Here is a 20,257-nt window from a genome sequence, read left to right on the forward strand (position 1 = left end):
TGTTATCCTTTCGTAGTCACTGAACAAGCAGAGAAGGAACATCGAAAGATGCTTCTGTTTATGTACCCATATTCAAAAAGATGTTCTGTAAATACACGCTCGTCGACTAAATATGTAATTGTTTAATGTTGGCAGTATATTTTGTTTTAATCTTTTGTTAAACTCAAGCAATACTTAAATAGTATTTAGTATTAGTATTACAAATTATTTGTTTAGTGTTAACAAACATACGTACATACGCCCTTACTCGTTGCTCGATTATTAACGACTAAACAACTATCACTACGATGATTTTACTTTTACTTACACAGCCACAGTTTAAAGTTAGGTGAGAACTGGCCTAAATCAAAAATCAAGTGCTGCTGTCATGAGTTTCGTAGAGCGTCGGGAATCTAATTGGCCTTTACCGACACGTCGTGTGAGCGCAGCGACTGAAATTCAGCAAATCAAGGAGTGAATCAATTTTCGCTTGTACTTCAAGCCACTGTGTACAAAATAAGTGTGATATCTTATCCATCAACTGCTTAATAGGATGTTCAAGATGACCATTTTTTAACGTAAATCAGGTGATCGGTTCTATTATATAATTTCGAGCAGTTAACATATCTTGCGTGAAATCTATGTTCAAATTCTCATTCACCATTGTGTATAACTTGGCACACATACTACTACAAAAGATGTTGCATTTATATTCGAGGACGGTGTATCACACAGATCAGGGAGATGAGGATATTGCTGAGAGCTGCGTATAGACACACGTGCCTTTCTAATGACATAGCATTCCTCTCCAAAACTGACTTTTGAATATTTGTTAAAGGCAATGGTCACCAAACTCACTATTCTTTTGCGGAGTAGACATGGAATCTATCAGATATTTTTTGAATGTTTCGCTGAGAAGATACAGGGATACATCAAGCGGAAGTATGTGTGCTAAACTCATGATTCTGTTAATACGAGTCTAGCCAGGTTTTTTTGATTTAGGAGGAAGTAAAGTGTTAGAAGAGGATCAACTGTGCTAATTAAAAGCCGCACACTCATGACACTCTCCAAAACTCACTCAACTTAACCAAATCAGTGTCAGCGTTCCTTTTTTAGCTGAGCGGTTATTTGAATGATGTATTCATGTTTAATTTCACCGATTTTGTCATTTTAAAAAATAGGATCTTTTGAAATAAAATCGCAATTTCTTTTGCTAGTCACATCAAAAATTTGCGACTTGCCAAAATAGTTCTGCGCAAAACGAAAATTGGAATATCACACAATTTTGAGTGTTCTGCGACTGCGAATAGTCAGTGGTAACGATTTTTATCCACGACTGTGACTTAACAGTGAGAGAGTAATGGCAATAAAATCTATGTAAATCGTGGTTTGCTTACACTTACTAATAATGACAATCAAAGACCCAGATAAAAGCTTTCAGGGCACATCAATTAGGTGTGACAATATGATTTCGATGAATCCATTTTTGTTTTGCGACTATGCAAATGCAATCGCTTGCGGCTAAGTGCGACTTCTAGCAGATGATAGCAACATCGATAATCATTCATTCATATTGTGAATAAACAGTGATCGTTTTAATTTACTAAATTTTTGGAAAAAGTTTAGACAACGAGATATCGGTACTGTTTCGATTAATCTCTTTAAAGAGGATTCTCTTCAAAGAGTTTTCGCCCGGGAGCGGATGTTATCCCTTCTATAGCCGCCTATTTAGCAGTCGTATACGACACTTAGCGACTCTTAGGCACCGCATAAACCACATACATATTATCGCTACTAAGTTTTAATCTTTCAAGGCACATCGAAGATCCTGGGTTCAAGTCACGGGCAAAGCAACCTCAAAAATTTAGAAACAATTTTTTCAAATTTTAAAAAAGTTTTTATCAGCGGTGTCGGTGATTTGGCAAACACTCCGAGTGTATTTCTGCCATGAAAACTCCTCAGTGAAAACTCAGATGCCATAAGTTCGCGTAAAAATATTGGATCTCATCCAGCCAATTTGTAGGAAAATTAAAAGTTTAACGAAACAAATTGGAAGGGAATATCAGCCTAAAGTATCTTCAGAGGCTATCGCGCCTTGCCTTTACTTTTTATTAATCCTTTTTGTTATCATTAGTAAGTGTGAGACGAACGAGACGCTGTGACGAAATATCCGCTACATTAATATTTTTGAAGTCTGCCGCAAAAGTACTGTATTTCGAATAGACTCATTTAGCATGCGCTTTCCTCCTGTAAATTATATAAATAGGGAGTAAGGCTTGCGTGGCTGATCAGTTTAATTTCTTTAAGCAAAATATTTCCTTGTTAACATTCGTGAGCGACACTATTTTTGCCAACTTCAATTCTTGAAGGGTATAACATTCCTACAATTTAAAATTTACATATAATAAACCACAATACAACTCCCGAAGATTGCGATCGTCTACGAAAAGTGCATGAAGGAAGCCAAAGCAAAGGGCAGCAACAAAGTTCAAAAAGAAGAGTAAACACATACAAACTATTTTAGTAAGAGATCGAAAATCAAAAGGCTTACTTTGATAGCTTTGACTTATCGCATGGTGGAGGAGGAGCACTGAACGTTGGTGTATGTGTTTGTGTATTGTGAGTTGTAATTGAAATTAATTTGTGGCATGTTGTTGGTTTTTGTGGTTAAATTACTGATACTTGGAACGACATGAAACGTTGATTGTTTATAACTATCTATGTAGGTATGTATAAGTATTTGGTTGCTTCGCGATTGCATAGCAATTGAGGCACAGAGTCAAAGTGCAACTGCAGCGCAACGGCATTTAACCCGTTTTAACTCATTTTATGCAAATTGCCGTTGACTGCATGCAGCACGACCATTTTACGGCACCACGACCATGCGTCGATGAGACCCTGTGCAGGGAGCAGAATTCGTTTGCAACAAGTAAAAGATGCGTTCGTGTTGATAACTGTTCAAAGCAATAGGAACGTAAATTTAGTGTTGTTGCATTAAGCATTAAAACAAACATAATTTTAAATGCCTGTTTGACTGCCTGCCTGCCTATACCTATACCTATAATGTGGCGCATACGCAGCAACATATTTCACACACACACATTCACAGCAGCAATAATGAATCATGCAAGTTATGGAAGAAATTATGATAAACTTTTAGTGGGTGAGAGACAATAGTTGAAAATCAGCAAACAACAACAACAACATTATAAACAAATTAATTTTTATGCTGTTTGCATAGCCAAATAAAGCTAAGCGTGCAGCTGATGAGGTTGCAACACGAAGCAGATAAAAATGTTGCACAAACAAACTGCGTTATTTTTTTGTTTTTCTGAAAATTTTGTTAGCTGCTTTCGCTGCATCAACAGCAGCAATCTTTATTAGCTTATCATGCCACAGTTGTGCACAAGGCACATTAAAATGTAGCAGTATTTAGTATTTGTTGTATGTGCCAAGAAATTGTAGGCGTTGCAATGTCTGTTGCACAGTAGCTAAAATTTTTGTTTGTATTTTTGCATTAAGCAATACGGCAATTGGGTGTTGGTAGCTTGCTTACCTCTTACCTGTTGCGAACTTATACATTCGTGCATATATACAATGAGCGCTGCCGTGGTGCACTTTGCTATTTGCTACTTGTATTTGCGGCAGCTTGTTGCAGATAAGATAAGCACGCCCAAGCAGTTTAACAACTTGCCACATGCTGTTGTTGTTGTTAGGTAAGATTTCGTTTCTAATAATTTCTAATTTGTGACAGGCAGAGCATGCAATAACAAATAGTTTGATTGCAAATGGGTTGAGTTTGCTTCATACAACAAAAACTTCCATCACACCTTCAATTATGTATACATAATTTTTGATTTATTTGTTTTTTTTTTTTTTGATTAAATTTTGTGTGATGTGATTTTTAGTTTGTGTTGCTTAAGTTTGTGCATTGTGCTGTTTTTTTTTTATTAAATTATATTTAACAAGATAGAAAATAAATAAATGTAAGCTAGTGAAAGTTTGTGTTGGCGCTAAAAAAAATACCAAGAGTTTTGCGGAAATATGATTTTTTTAAAGAAATTTATGTGCTTCTCAGATCGAGATCAATCATCGTATTAGTTCTATCAATTTTTAGCTCTTTGGATTGGAGAAACATGTAATGTAGAAAATCTGATTTCAGAATCGAATATAGCGACAGCCAATGGGTTAATACCAAATTTGTAATGGGTCCGTTTCATATTAGGTTACAAATCAACACATAAATGGTCAGCAGTAAGTAATTAAGTCAAGACGCAAATCTGATATAAACAAATTATTTTACCATGAAAAAAATGTGTCACCAAATGTTAACCAGTGTTGTAGTATCAAATCATATCGTAGCATTGGCATCGCAGACCCATCAATTCATAAGATATTTTGGTACATTTTTCTTAATAATATCACATCATCATATGGAATTAATCAACATACCACAAGGAGTTTACGAAAAAGTTATCACACTTGATAACGAAAAAGTTATCAAACTTGATCAAGTGCCAACTTTTATAGAGATCTTTAAGAAGGGTATGTAGGTCATATCCAATTGTATGGAACATTCATATTATAACGAGCTCTGAAGACATTATTACACTGTTTTTTTAAAATATCTCATCATATTTTATATCAGGTCTTATCATTTTACATTACATCAGTGGACAAATTTTGATAGTATGACACTATGCTATATTTTATTACAGTTTTCAAATAGTATAGCGATATAACGTCGTTTGATATCATGACGATCTTTATTGCTATATCATCACGCCACGTTTTCAGAAATATCGCATGATATTTTACATCATATCTTAGATATCAATTCACAGCACATTAATCGTAGCTAATATATCATATCTTATCTTATCATAATGACAGTAAAAATTGAAAAAAGAAGAAGTTTCAGACAATTTAAAAGAATGTAGGGAAAACAAGTTGGGAATGCATTTATGCATAATATTTGCATTGGCCCAGTATGTTAGATAACGATCAACGGTAAGTGGCTTCGAAGATCAAAGTCGTTAGAAACAATTTTTTATTTAACATTTGGTATGGCTTAACAAATATTTTTTAACTTTTCATTGTTTATCCTGGGCATGGTTTTCAGTCAAATACTTTCACCCTTTCTAAATGTTTCCATTATTTTTTCAGAAGGCTCGATTTGCACTGAATAGCAAGGAAAACATAGACGTACAAGCATTATTTCTTTCATCACTGGGTATAAAAATAGATAATTTATATCAAATTCTATTACATAGTCTGTCAAAATGTTACACACACATGTACTATTTTTGATTTTAATGTTTTTTTTTTGTGCAGATGTATAGTAAATGTACAGTACTGATAAGTAAGGCTACAATGTTACCTAGCAATATACTTTAAAATAACTTGCAACATGGCAACGCAATTTACCTTCACTTGAGCGCGTAGATTGGGTAAAATTGAAGTTGCCTTAGAATTTTGTGGCAACTTTCAGTGGTAGTCAATTTTTGTTCGAAAGCAAAACATCAACATCTAATATGCAACCAAGATACTTTTGAAGAGAGTGTATGTTGCATAAATGCATGAGCAACACGTTTGAATATAAGAGGTGTAAGAAATGTAGCAATACATGCAAATATGTGGCAGCTGTTGCTACACAAAAATTCTGACAACTAGGAATTTAATATGCTATGAAAATTTTGCTTTTTTCGTATATTTTTGCATATGTGGCAAGGTGGCATACGCATATAAACAGTGAAGTTGTGAAATTTCTTATGAGAATCAAAACGACAAAAGTTGCAAGGCAACGCAGGCGTACATGCAAAGCATTCCCATGAAATGAAACTCGTTTACAGCATGCAACAAAAGTTCTATTACATTTTCCCCTTTTACACAGCAACATGAATGTGCCACATTACAAGTTCTAGGTTATTTTGCATCTTGCATCGTGTAAGCTGCACTACACATACAAATAAAAAAAAAAACACAAGCCCACACATATGCGCTTCAACGCCACAAAGTATGCAATGCTTATTCAACGCATACGCATAAATATTTTAACAGATTATTGAGCGCTAAAGTGCGCAAAAACGTAAAAGAAAAAGCAGCACAAAAACAACAAGTGGAAGCTTAGGTGAAGTCGAAAAAAGTTAAAAAAATATATTCTCACACAATCAAAGTAAAAATCCGTTTAAGTGCAAATTTTTGCGCTGCTCTGGGAAAATGCATGCAAGTAAATAAGTTGGCAAGAACGCAAACTCGCGCGTGGGTGTGTAAAAATATATGTATGTGTATTAGGTAAATGCACTTCTAAAATTTTAGCATTAAAAATTCAAATATTTTATATGTGTTAACCATCGGCAACATATTTTTTGGAATTGTAAGTTCTGCGCATAATTTATGTTAACCAACCTGTCTTACGGTAGTGGATACTTCATACTAGAGAAAGCAGAAGTAATATGCTGCTGTTGCATGATATAACCTTACCGCTGTTGCATGCATATTATGTATAAATTTTATAGTGCGATACACATGCGCTTGAAGGCTTTGCTGCTTTTGGAATTTTCTCAAATAATGTTGAAAAAGGTTATTCAAACATGTTATGGGAATTCTCATTTAAAACTTTAGGAAATTTTTAGTCGCTGGTATGTTAGTAAGCTCCTATGACTGCATAAAAGTTGATATTATGAAAACAAGATGGCTAAGAAAATTATTGATTTGCAAATTATATTCCTCTATGTAGGTAAAAGAAAGTCTAGTCAGTTCTTACTTGAGCTAAAGAAGAACTTTTAGTATTACTCTGGCTATTAGCAACAAACACATTTTTTATAAGTAATAAGTAAGTTGAGACAGGCTGAACGTTACAAAGAAGGCGTTTTCGCGAGAACACATATCACATCTTATCTTCAGATATATAATTTAACATCACATCCTACTTGATGACTTTAAATTTTTTTTTACATATATATACACTATATATTGCTATGGCGACGTATTAAATCGTGGAAAGTTTTGTCCTATTTAAGAAAATGTTTTGTGATGTAATATCACATGTCATATACTTAATCATGTGATACCATTTCACATTATATCATATCATGAGTAGCGCATAAAAATCATATTCGACCATATAGTTTTTATAAAGATGTTTTCTCGAAGTTGCAAAAAGTTGTATTGCAGAATGATAGGTAATGACGTATCGAAATTATGTGTCATGTATTATAGCATTTGTTGACATATCATATTATGTATCTACTTACCTCAATATTTTGTAGTATAGTGAACAAATTTTATTTTAATATAAATTTTAAAAATTCTCTTGCAACTATTTAAATCATAACGGAACAATTTCCGTATTCTTAGAAATAGCTTAAGGTTTGTTTTCAAGGTTTTTTTAACTTTCTCCTGATTAATTTGAACTCCGCCATTTCGCAACGAGTCACGCCAGCTTTCCCTATTTTGCGATATCTGACGCCAGGTTGGAGTACAAAGAGAGGTAAAGTCTTCCTCCGCCTGCCTCTCCCAACTCAGTGCAGGTCTCCCTCTTCTTCTACTTCCAAACTATGATTTCGACTGAAATACTTTCTTGTCCGGACGGTCTTTGTCCATTCGCATAACATGACCTAGCCAGCGAAGCATTTGGGGTTTTATTCGCTGCACAATTGCCATATCTGCGTAAAGCTGATACTCCAAAGAGCGATCTCATCATCTCTCGACACCTTCCATGATTCCGAGCCATACATCAAGACAGGTATGATGAGCGACTATTAGAGGGTGATTTTTGTTCGTCGAGAGAGGACGTTACTTTTCAATTGCCTACTCAATCCAAAGTAGCAAGTGTTTGCAATAATTATTCTCCGTTTGATTTCTAAGCTGACATTATTTTTGCTAATAATGGTATTTTATAAATAGGTAGAATCCTTCATAGTCTCGAATTCACATCCGTCAACAGTAACGTAGCTGCCAAGTCGCGAATGCGCCGATACTTTCTTTACATCAAGTAATTCGTCTTGTTCTCATTTACCGCAAGACCCTTGTTTTGCTTCTTTATCTAATCTAGACAACGCAGGACTTACAGCGCGTTTATTAAGGCCAATAAAATAAATATTATCAGTATACGCCAGTAATTGTACGCCCTCATAATAGATTGTATCATCACGGTTTAGTGCTGCTGTTAAATAATCTTCTCCAGCTTTATGTATGTTAAAGAAATCGCACGCAAGGGAGTCGCCTTGTCTGAAGCGTCATTTGGTATCGAAAGGCTCGCAGAGGTAATTACCAATCCTTGCGGAGCTGGTGGTGTTGCACAACGTCATTTGGCAGAGCCTTATTAACTTTATAGGAAACTTAAATTCAGACATAGTAGCATACTAGAACCAGATATCGGAACAAGTTTTAACAACGTTTTTAACCAGAATTTGTTACGAAGCTGAATTCCATAGAAGAACGCCAATGCATTAGAAAACAAAAAGTCAGATACTAATATGGCTTCTATATTTAGAGATAGGTCATTCTTCCACCACGCACAAAAAAAAAAGTTCAAAAAAATTATTTGTATTCTCAGGTTGCTATAGTTCAGTTTTTCAAATTAGCTGATATTAACTTACATCACGCGTTATAATTTTAACTAAAGCAATTTTTCTGTTTAATCTCAACAATGCTAAATCGCGATTTAAATTAGAAAACAAGAGCAGCATTATTTTTTTCTTCTTTAACTTCCAAAAAAAAAAAAAAAACTAGTAGTCTTACATTTTTTATTCAAATTGTTTTTTAGTGTTTTTTTTTTTTTTTATTAACTACCGTTTTAATTTCCTTTTATCCTCAACCTTTTCACACTTTTCCATTTTCATTTCCTCAAAAAATCTCCAAAGACCTGCCACACTTACACACCAATGTGGTTGCTTTACTATTTACACGAATTTTGCATAGTCAAAATTTTAAAACAAAGTGCATAATGCATAATTTATTAAAGTATGCATAACGAGGAGAGAATGAAAAAGGAAAGTAAATAGCAAAAACAAATTCAAATATGTATAAGTACATATGTACGTAAAGATGCAAATATAAATGAAAAACCAAGCAGCCAACCAACTATGGTGCTGAATGTAAATTGGCAGCCAAGTGTTGCCCTAAAATACCAAAAAAAAAAGAAGAAAAAATTATTTTCATATTTATGTAAGCATGTGTTTTATTTAAAATAGCTAAGATTTTTTTTTGCCTTTACCCGTTTTATTTGATTTTTTTTTTCAGTTTTCTTTCTGTTTCTCTCATTACTTTTTACAGTGCAATTAGTAGCAACACAAAGAATAATACCTGCATTCGTATTAAGTGTTACAATAAACATACATATGCATAGAATGGTAACTTTTTTAGCAAAAAGCTTCCATGTGTGTGTACATGAAAGAACTATTTTGGTACAGAATGAGCGCAAATTCTAAATTGGACTTTTGGCAAGTATAAGGATTTGCTATCCTTAAGCTGTAGAGCAACATGAAATCATACAACCAGGTGTGGAATCTTGTGAAGTAAGAAGAAAAATTGACTTTTAAAATAGTCTAACTCATATCAGAAGTTTCTGAAATTCAAACAATTCTAAAGAAATGGCAGCCGATATGGAGCAGCTTTCCACTTAAAAATCTGAGAAACCAAGAAAAATCCTCAAGAAGTATCCACATACTATCTGAAGTATTGTTTTCGGGCAGCGATACTTTCCAAAAGCCCTTTAGCACAATTTAGTTGTTCTAAGGGCAGTTTCAAAGTAGAATTATACCGCATTGATGAATAAAAAGGTTTGCAATAAATATGAATAGTTTTCTCATTTTTACTTTTTAAATTGAAGGCGTTAAGTCAAAAAACAAATTTTTGTGAACTATGATATGGGTACTGGCAGTTTATTGTCTTGATATTGTTGTATTTGCAACATCAACTAATCAGGGAGCCAAGTTTAAAGTTATATTTTTACAAACTTAGAAAGTTGTTAGCTAAGATTTGTTATGATATGGCATGATCTGATGTGATAAGCTTTGACTTGATATCAAAAAACCTGAAACAATTAAGTGGGGTACAAGCCGCTAGTTTTTCGATATTAAAATTGCATAAAAGTTTTAACTATAATTCAGGCTTTAAATTAAAAAAACTGTACTTCATTTTATACGAGATGATATTGGTCGATTTGATTTGATTTAATATGATGCTGTGTAGGTGATATGATTGCATTAGACATAATTTGCTATGATATGACATACTTTGATATATCCTGATTAATCATATGATGACTTTGATATGATTTCGATATTATAATAAAGGAAGTAAAAAATTTAACAATTAGGTGGAGCAGAAGCCGCTGCCGATGCGTTACTAAAATAATATTGACTATTATGCAGGCTTAAAAATAAAATTGATCTCATTTTATACGAGATGATATCATGTGACATTGATACGATTTTATTTTATTTGCTGATGTGATTTAATTAGACAGGATATACTTATGACATGACATATCTTGATCCGATTTGAAATTATTTAATACGATGTAATGGAGTCGTTGTGAATATTGGAAAGATTTTCCTTCGTCCCTTGTCAAATTTGGTTTAAAGATTTACGGGTTTCTGCGTTGCGCCATCATCAGTATCATTTTTTGTTTTCGTTATCGTTGTGATTGAATTAGACATTATTTTGCCATATGACATAGACTGGTTTGAGCCACATACAACATATAAATGTCGGAAAAATCTACCCTTAAATTTGAAACTCAGCAAGAATCTTTTGTTTAATTTAAATTTAGCAACTACAGCCAAAGTGTTTTCTTTTATAGTAACTTAGTTTTTTTAAATTCGATTTTCAAATTTAATATTAATAATATTCGTTTTTTCATAATTTATGTATAGTCATACTTTAAACGACTACAACTGGTTTAGTGAGCAAAATTAAATGAGAACGAATTCAGATCTCAAAGGTTATTTCGGCTTTATTGTTAAGGATCAAAACCAACCCAGTCTTATATGGCATATCCTGATCTGATTTTATACGATATGACTTTGACGTTACTTGAGTTAATATTATTTGACATGATTTGATTAATCATATTTAGTATATAATACGATTTGATTCGTTTTGATGCATGATTCGATTTGATATGTGATGAAGTGATGTGACTTAGTTTGATATGACATGACGATGAATAACATAAGATATATTTCAGCTACTAATATATTTAACAAACCCCAATACTTAGAAATCGTGTTCATATATGTACTTAGAATTTGTGTCATCTGTATGTTTTTTAAAAGCTGTACATAATTTTACTGAAAATACTACATAAGCATATAATCATTATAACAAAATAAAATACTTAAAAACTAATTTAAAAATTTAACTACATAACAAGTTTTAGCGCCATTTAGCCCCATTGCACTGCTCAGCAATTGTTTTATGAGCCATCCTTATGTCCAAATTAGTAAAAGCATTTAATATGAAGCACTTACACCGTATTTATTTTAAGCATAATATTCTTAAATAAAAGCTTTGTTTTATATTTGCAATAAAAGTTAAGTTAGTTCGCACTCACCAGAAAACTGAACGCTTCTGGGATATAACTATTGATATTAGGTGGTGTGATGCACATCTGTAACGTAAAAAAGAAGAAAAAGAAAGTGATTTTGAAGTAGATTTCGTATTCTCTTTTCTTTTTTTTTAATTAAATGAGATAGTTGTTTTTGTAATATGTATTTTAATTATATACGAGATTTTATGTAAATTTAATTTTCTAGATTTTTGTGTGCAAATATTTTTGTTCAATTATTTAATGGATTTTGTGTGCGAAAAGTTAATAGTGTTTATAGATTGACTAGTTTTTAAGTGTACAATAAAATGCAAAGAAGCAAGCAAAACAAAATTTAATTTAATATTTATTGTTCAGTAAATGAAATAAATCATTTAATTTCAGTGCAGGAATTAGCAAAGTCTTGTAGGTTTATGGCTAGAGTAGGTTTAGGGTTGTGGCATGCAAAACTTCATTACAAATGATTTAAAATTGAAATATGCATTTTTTCTGATTATTAAAAATAGACAACTACACCGAAACAAATAAAGCTTTTAAATCAACAAATCACGATTGTTGTTCTTGAGTTACCAACTTTTTAGTAAAATTATGGTTAATTTCAAAGAGTTTTTTTGTCAATAGGACAAACTTGTAATAATTTCAACAGAAGAAAAACTAATGGGTCAAGTTAATAATATTCTGTAAAAATTACAGTTTCGTACTCAACCTTACTTATTTTTCTGTTAAAAGAGCTGAAGCACTGCGCCCACTACTTTGTATGACTGCGAAATGTATAACGCAATATCAACAGCTACTGTTATATTTTAACAGTTTTCATTGGTACTTTTAGGGTGAAATAAATATGTAACTGCTAGTTAGGACACCAAAGCTAGCCGGCCACTGCGATGTGATCGTAGCGTAGGCGTAGCACCAAAAATCCTTAGATTAAGGCCGAGAAAAAGCAGCATCTAAGTCTTTAGAAAGTAGTTTTTTATTCGTATTTTTTTTAACAATGCTGTTACTTACAATTGATGAACTTTATTCTGTTGATTTCACTGCTAAAACGGTAAATCAACAATTTGCACGATATGAATTTGAATTGAACCGTAGTTCGGTTTATTTTACCAGTTTTTCTTTCGGTGTAGCATTTTTGCTTATTAATTATTATAAACATTTGATTGGGCATTTTACGGATTTCATGCTTTAAGGATTAAACATTCAACTAACACCAATATCTTCTAACAAAAATTTAGACAGCTTATTTACATTAAAAAAAAATAATAACTATATATATATGAAAAACATAGAATTCTTGCAAATAAATATATAAATATAATTAACATTATGCATTCCGTTATGATATTTTTGTATTTTCTTACATTTATTTTGTTTATTCTCGTTGTTAGCTTTATTTGATGCATGTTTAATGTCAACATAGTAAAACATGCAGCGTGACTTGTCAACACTAGCAAGATAAACATCAATATTTTGGTTTTAAGCAAAAAAGTAAATTATTTAAAATTATAAATAACCTTTTTTTAGCTTGTGGTTTCATGTTTCATATGCATTTCAAAAGAAAAAATGGTATTGGATAAGACGTAAGGTGTTATAAGTGGCTGAGGGGCATGTCAGGGCATGAAGTTATGCTAAACACATAGTTGCGTATAAATACGTACATATATATTTTAAGTCTTAAGCAGAATTTGCAACACTGTTCAGTGAATGGTGTTCGCTGTATTTTAATACCCTGAGTCCAAGCAGTGGTACTCAATAACGCAAAACAACATTACTTTGGCTATATTCAGCTTTGAAGGAAAAATTGATTCCGATAAGTTAGGTTAAACTTTTCGGCGAATAAGGACCTAACATAGACTGAATGTGTACACCATGCTCCCAAAATTACCAGATTACGGTGAAACAACAGGCAAAATGAATAGGGCAAGCTATAAATTGCGTTGGATTTACTAAGCCACACAGTGGATGAGTTCGCACAACAGGAATCAAAAGCAAATTCTTGATAAGTCCAACCAACGGATGGATTCTTTTATATATTTTTGATGAAAAAATATTCACACCACACAAATTAAAAAAAAAAACATTTTAATAAACCCTGATACTTAGCCAAAAATATATCCCCCTTTATTATACTTGAATTATACGAATTACACGGAAAGAGAAAAAACTGGTAAAATCAAACGGATTACGGGTCAATCCAACCGATATTTTTTGTCAATTTTTACCCATCGGAAATAGCTGATGAATCAACTTTGCACAAATTGTTGATTTAGAATTACCCGAATGAACTGAATTACAATAGAGTGTTCTGTGGCACGATAGCAATCAGAACAAAGTAGTGAACGCCGTGAGCGTAAGTTTCTGTTTAAAAATAGCGGATGTATTTGCATTATATTGACAGATCTTCGCTGTTGAAATGAGGAATGAAAACAGATCTTTTGACAGAAAAAGCAAGTAAGGAGATTGAGAGTCTGTAATTTTTGTTTAACTTGATACCAACAGTTTTTCTTTTGTTGAAATGTCTATACAAGTATGCTCTCTTGACAAAACCATAAGGCGATCAAAATTACTGAATAACTAACTGTTAATTCAACAACAGCAAACTCGATTTTTTATGGGTGCCTTCAAAACCAAAATCCAGCCAAATTTTTAATTCTACTTCGCTTTATCGCGTGCAACTAGAAGCATGATAAGAAGGAAAATATGCTGCTTTCTCTTGAAGGTCATATTTATATACTAATAAAAAAAGTACTGTTAAAATTATTCGCCCAATGGCAGAACTTATTAAACATACTTTAATTAAAATATTTTTAAAATATCTAATCTCAGATACATAAATTATTTATCCTTTCTTTAATTCATACAGTTCATACAATTCATACCAAACAGTGAGATGGGAATAACTTTCTCGAAACACTCATTCAATTAGCGAATCAAAAAAGTACCTCTTAATCTATACTTATATTCTTCCATCTACTTTTTTCCGTTTAATGTGTGGCGCACCCTGAAAGCACACGATACTTCAATCGACCTTCTTTATTTCACGCCGACGTTTCGACCGTTTATTTTTGTCCTCTTAAGGCTAAAAATCACTGAAGTTTTCCGTGATTTCTCTTCGAAAATAAAGCAAAGGTAACCTACTAATTACTTTTTAACGATTTCCTCGAAATAAAATATTACAACAAAAAAAATCGCTTATATGTATTGGCTCTGATGAGTTATTCTTGAAAGCGTAGTTTTTCCTCTAAAATCTCATAAAACTCTTAAATTTAGTGTTATTCGGTTGTATATACGCCTTGTTATTTGCAGATATATTTTATAGGTTAATACGCATCGTTGGTTCCTATTTTGTTTCTTAGTAAAAAAAAAATATCGTAATTAATTCGGCGAATTTGCCAACATCTTCACCGTTCCGTATTGTACAATGTGATTAATAATAGTTATAACTTGGCGCGATATACTTCCGAGTAGAACTAGGCGGAGCTTTTTCCGCAATTCGAGTTGTGTTAGCTTTTGGTTAGTCCTACAAATTGGCCATATGTCGCGCATATAAAGGCATATTTTCATTTGTATAGCACGTGGTAAATTTTTAACGGATCACAAAGATTTTTTTACACAACATAGATCATGTCATTGGGTACGTTTATATGTTATTAACTCAAAAGTCATGTTCTTTCAGTTGTGACACTATTGAAGTAAATGAGCGATATATTATGGCGACTCCGAACGGCAGCCTGAACGGCTGAGAAGCTTTTAATGACAGAAATGCACACGGAGTTTTTGTCAAACTACTGCCATGAGACAACCCCGCTTAGAAAAACTTTACCAAATGTATTTTGATGCTGCTTTTCCCGGGACTTGAACTCATGCCCTATGTAAGGTAAGCGAGCACGCTAATATATAGTTATGAATATTTTTTATATGTAGTATCTAGTTACAAATATGAATATTAGTTATTTTGTGCACGGCATTTATTTGACGGTGTAATTTACTGCTTGCTTTTGTTATGGGGATAAATAATGATTTAGTAAGTACTATGTTGCCCATATAGACACTTATGTAGATTATTTAAATACCTTATTAACACGCTAAATATGCTTAAATTATATTTTTATATTTAAGAGATATACATATTTATACATGTATGTACATACATATGTGTACGGACAGACAGCTCCATGAAAGTCAATTCATGCATTACACCACGTAATTAAAATAAATATAGCAAATTTTCTCACATTACCGAAATTTATAATTATGTCAGTATATACAAAGGTAAATAATAAAGTATGTATGTATTATTGATACAGATCATCTAGATTATATATACAGTTTTTGTACGTAATATATAAGTACTACGCTAAAGCCCAGGTAAAGTGGGCAATCAACACATTTATATAGTCGAAGTTATTTTAGTTTAGTTTAAAACAAACGTATAGACACGTATTTATATTTATATATGTATGTATGTACATGGTTTCTGTCAATATTATACACATATTTATATTTAAAATTTAGTTAACTATATTTCGCTAAATGTTGATTTATTAACATACGCTGTTATACTAACAAAATCAACTCTTTATTACGATAGGGACTGCCAGATTTTCTGAAAGCGTTGAGAGTACTTTCGATACAGATTGTTAGAACATATAAATGAAGCTCAGTACATTTCTAGCTAAATATTTCTCCCTATCCATATATACTTGAGAGACAAATGTATCAGAATCAGAAGAAAGTATTCCATGATATATGATATGACATGACATCATATGTTGATATCATATGATATGATATACTAGTGATGTAACCTTCAAATTTTAGTGTATACTCCTAATTGTTTCAAGTATTACAATTATCACAAAACGAGAAGAAATCCCTAGTTTTTGAAGGTCATAAATGACTATGTTATTTCAGTACAGTGCAAGTAATCTTCGACTATATAACTTTTAAAAATCTTGAATTTTTGTTTAAATAAGTGTATTTTACAACCACAATAGGCAATATTTCAATGGCTGATTCTAAGGAACACCACTATTTTTCGTCTGCTGGTCTGCCAGTCTGAGCAAGCTTCTTAAAAACGGATGTTTTTTGGGATATAATCTCTGATGAAGGATCTGACAATCCACTCATCGCTATATTTGAAAAAGCTTTGGAATTGAGCTAAATTTTTAAATAATAATTCGAATTTGTATTAAAAAAGTTTGGGGCCACCAGGAAATAATCCAAAAATTTTTATTTTTTCTGTTAAAGTTAAATTTTTAAATAATTAGATTAAGCCGCAGCTGCAGGCAGATCAGTTATACATTATTCTAGTAAGATTGCAATATGATTGCAGAGGTTTGAGATAAATAACAAAAGAATTATAAGTAAGTACTCTGATTAAAGCCGTTTGCTAACTCGTTTCATCAAGTTAACTTAATTTCTCTTTGTGCCAGCTTGTAACTAAAAGCCTAGATCTAATTTAACGAATTAAAGAAACCACAAGTTATCGAAAGCTCTCTGGAAACTAAAAAACGCGCTTCTTGAATTTGAAATATAAACTGTGTCTGCGTATGAAATATATAAAAAAAAATTAGTTTGATCTCAAACTGAGATATGTATGAATTGGATATCCGTAAATATGGCTATCCTTTTTGTAACTAGGATGCACAATGGATCTACACAAAGGTCGTAGTGCTTCCAGGCCTAATAATAATAATAATAATAATAATAATAATAGCTAGAATTTTTAATATTTCAAAAACATGTTCTTTATGGAGTACCTTAATAAATATGCAAAATTGTTCATTTGAACCTGATTTACGCGAAACCAAATACCATAAAAGAGAATAATAATGTTTAGATATGCATGTAATCAGAACAATACGTCCATGGATAAATATATGTATAGGAATGCGAAAGTATGAATCTATGACGGTGATGTTGGAGCATATTTGACAATTTATGCATGACAATGATTAATGACAATTAAAGATGGAACTGAGAAATGTTAAAAGCTAACCAAGTAAGTGTGATGAGTAAATAAGCACATAATAAAGAGAGATATGATGAACTGACTTTCGAGTTGATTAACTCAATTGAGGCAAATGATACAAGTTATTGTTGAATACTCAAAGTAGCAATTGTGGTAAGTGGGATTTGTATTATTTCAGACATTAAGAAACCTATTGTGTGTGCTTCTTTTATTGTTTAACGAGGTTAAATATATGTGAATGATAAACAAGTGTTTACAGAAGTGCGTATTAATTATTATTGCTTACTAAGAGTATGAGATGGTTCAGACTGTTCACTATTATATCAATATTATTATCTGTATTTAATTAGCGAGACTTGCTCATATTGCTTTATAAAATTGTTTCTGGTATTGATGTTAGAGAAAAATTGCAAAGTTCACAAATGGCGATGGTTACTAGGACATGTTTCTGAATTTCACTTCTTCATCAGCTTCTCGGGGGTTGAGTATTGAACTCGAAATCTAATATTCATACTTTATACTAGTGTAAAGGCAGACGTCTTTAACCATATGAATGCCCCTCTGCTCGCTTTGCAATCGGTCTCTAGCCACAGCGGAAGTACTGCTTATAAAGGCGCTACTATAAAAAAAATCAAATGTTACTAAGCTCTTATCGCGCTTATAATTATTCCACGCAATTTGGATTTGAAAGCATATAGAATTAGTATGTACCTAAATGGTGAATAGAGGAATAGCAACAAAGAGGCAATACTTAGAGACCAATTGCAAATATGTTTGGAAGTTCCACATATACTCTTATTGGATACGTGTGACCTCAAAGCTCCAACCAACATTTATAAATAAGCTTTAGTGAATCCAATAATCTCAATATATTTTCCGCTATTCCCTTTCAGCCAGACTGGTCTCGCTACCCTGCAAAAAGCCCGTCTATAAAGGAGCAGCCCACTGGTGGCCAGGGGTACTCTTATTCCCTAAAGCCATGAATATTCGGTTTACCCATGCGCGCTAGGAGAACCGCGTGGCAGTTTCCAGGGATATGTGGTGGTAATGTGCTCGCCGAAGATCATGGACAACCAACCACAAAATCATTAGAAACGGTTTTTGTAATTAGGAACAATTTTTCTAAGCATTCGTGCCTCTAGAAAGTGGTCTGGAATACACTTCGAATGTATTTCTGCCGTTAATAGCTGCTCAATGAAAATTCGAAACCCGTATAGCTAAATTGTAGGAAAAAGTTGGAAGAAAAGCTCGGCCTAAACCTCCTCGGAGGCAGATCGCTCCGTGTATTTATTATATTATTGCTATGACCCGGTACCCAGATGATCTAAATCTTCAATTAAATCGAAGCAACTGCAGGTCAGGCATTCCTATACCACCCTCGATCGCTCCACAGTTGAACAAAAAGCTTTAATAACCGCTTGGCTATTGGAACAGATGTTGAATTTTCTAACCGTAGTAGCGCTGGAAAGCATCCCATTCATCGCAACCTTAATAGCGACAACTTCCGCATGGATGATGACACAGTGATCGGGTTACTTAAACTTCAGCTTACAACGACATTCTAACAGAACACCCTCCTTCAACCTTCTTGTCCAGCTTCGACCCATTCCTGAACCCGTTAGCCAGTCCACTTTCCCAGCTTAGTTGATTTTCCCGCCCCGATCTGCTGTTTTTAAGCTTGCATGAGAAGAAGTCAAAGTCTGTAAGAATGCTATAATACCACAGGTGAGAAAAGCCATGGCCCATCCAACCGGGCTGCAGCCACATTGCCCGCAATTTTCACCGGATGTATGTTAAGCATAACATTAAATGTCATGGTAGCTGTTGTCCTAAGTACGCCGCTGATACCAGCCAGCTTTGTACCGTTTTATAAATTAAGTGTACTACGTTTGGGAGAGTCTCCAGTTCCTACCGGTGGCTTTCTGCAGCAGTACAGGACAGCCGAGGCCTTTCTAGCTCTATCTTCTACATTAGCCCTTCAGGACAGTTTAATCCCCAAATCCCCTATCAGGTATACTCAGACGAAGATACCCTGAGCGAGGGAATCTTTTATCTTCCTGTAAATAGAACCAATAATGTTTTTCCAGTGTGATGGTAAGCCCACATGACTCAGCCCATTTAGTGCCTGATTCCAGATGACCATGCAAAATATTACAAAGGGTGTTGAGAAGCTTAGCACTGACAATGATTATCAGGCCTTACGCATACGGAAGAGCTCTGCAGTAACTGGCTTTATCAAAAGCTCGTTTACTACCACAGCCTGGATAAATAAATAGATGACTCCCTGTGGCGGAACTTCATCTCCATTGTGACCCTCCCCTCCGCTGTGCTAATTCTGTTGCACAGAAGTTTGTTCATTAATTCAATCAAAGCACCCTCGTCTCCTAAGTCCACCAGGACACTTTCAATGGTCGAAGGCAGGACATTGTTTACTGCTATTCTATTGTCAAAAAAGGCCACCAGAGCAAACACTTTGTGCTCCTGGGACTCCTACTTTCGTCTTAAAGTCCTGCCCTTGCAGTAGGTATGCTACGATGTCGATGGTAACCAACGAAGATAAGCCGCTCCATAATTTTCAAGAGCAACGACGAAGGGCAGCTTGGTCTGAGCCATCGGTTAAAAAGAAATAAAATCCCTTATTGCTTCGTAGGCCTTATATGGATTTAACGTCTATAAAGGTCTCCATTTAGTGTAAAAGAAAGAGTATCTTTTTCTTCTAAAAACAGTAGACCAAAGTTGCCAAACTATAT

The 20,257-nt window shown here is 33.4% G+C and overlaps 1 protein-coding gene across 2 annotated transcripts in view; it reads right to left on the reverse strand.

The window, feature by feature from the left end:
• The window catches only part of LOC137250358 (uncharacterized), a 149,198-nt gene that overhangs the window by 11,069 nt on the left and 117,872 nt on the right, over positions 1–20,257 (reverse strand). The window contains exon 3 of one of the 2 annotated variants that reach the window (XM_067782994.1): positions 11,543–11,599. The exons of the other annotated variant lie outside the window; for it this stretch is intronic. Within the exon in view, the coding sequence (XP_067639095.1) occupies positions 11,543–11,599 (57 nt within the window). The remainder of the gene's footprint in view (positions 1–11,542; positions 11,600–20,257) is intronic. 2 annotated transcript variants of the gene reach the window in all.

The sequence above is a fragment of the Eurosta solidaginis genome, chromosome 4 (genome assembly GCF_040869045.1).
Source record: "Eurosta solidaginis isolate ZX-2024a chromosome 4, ASM4086904v1, whole genome shotgun sequence".
Lineage (NCBI taxonomy): Eukaryota > Metazoa > Arthropoda > Insecta > Diptera > Tephritidae > Eurosta > Eurosta solidaginis.